This window comes from Aptenodytes forsteri, unplaced genomic scaffold, assembly GCF_000699145.1.
Source record: "Aptenodytes forsteri isolate BGI_AS27 unplaced genomic scaffold, ASM69914v1 Scaffold564, whole genome shotgun sequence".
NCBI lineage: Eukaryota > Metazoa > Chordata > Aves > Sphenisciformes > Spheniscidae > Aptenodytes > Aptenodytes forsteri.
The window spans coordinates 181,303-181,619 of NW_008795408.1; the positions used below are offsets into that span (position 1 = coordinate 181,303).

Sequence of the window (317 nt, forward strand, 5' to 3'; positions counted from 1 at the left end):
CCCCCCCCTCGGTGAGCGGGGAGAGGAGCCAGGGGGATCCCGCCAGGGCAGCTCCGTCCCCGCGCGGAGGGACGGAGAAGCTGTTGTTGTTTTGTAATAAGATTGTCTGGGTCGCACCCCCCGCTTCCCCCCGCAGCCCTCCCAGTTTTTGTGTCTCTCTGTGTGTGCGCGCTGCCTCTGTGTGCGGTGTTTGAAAATGGAGGTTGAAGATGCAGACTGCCAGCCCCGATGTGCCTCATGTTTGCGACTCCTCTGCACGATGTACCACTGCAGCCAGCGCTGAGGGGAGACGGCGGCGCCCCCCCCTCGGAGCCCGC

At 65.0% G+C, this 317-nt stretch overlaps 1 protein-coding gene across 1 annotated transcript in view; it reads left to right on the forward strand.

Annotated features, from left to right (window-relative positions):
• Positions 1–46: 46 nt before the first annotated feature.
• The window catches only part of IGF1R (insulin like growth factor 1 receptor), a 195,594-nt gene continuing 195,323 nt past the window's right edge, over positions 47–317 (forward strand). Inside the window, exon 1 of the mRNA XM_019472517.1 lies at positions 47–315. Coding sequence (XP_019328062.1) covers positions 229–315 — 87 coding nt within the window. The 5' untranslated portion in view covers positions 47–228. The remainder of the gene's footprint in view (positions 316–317) is intronic.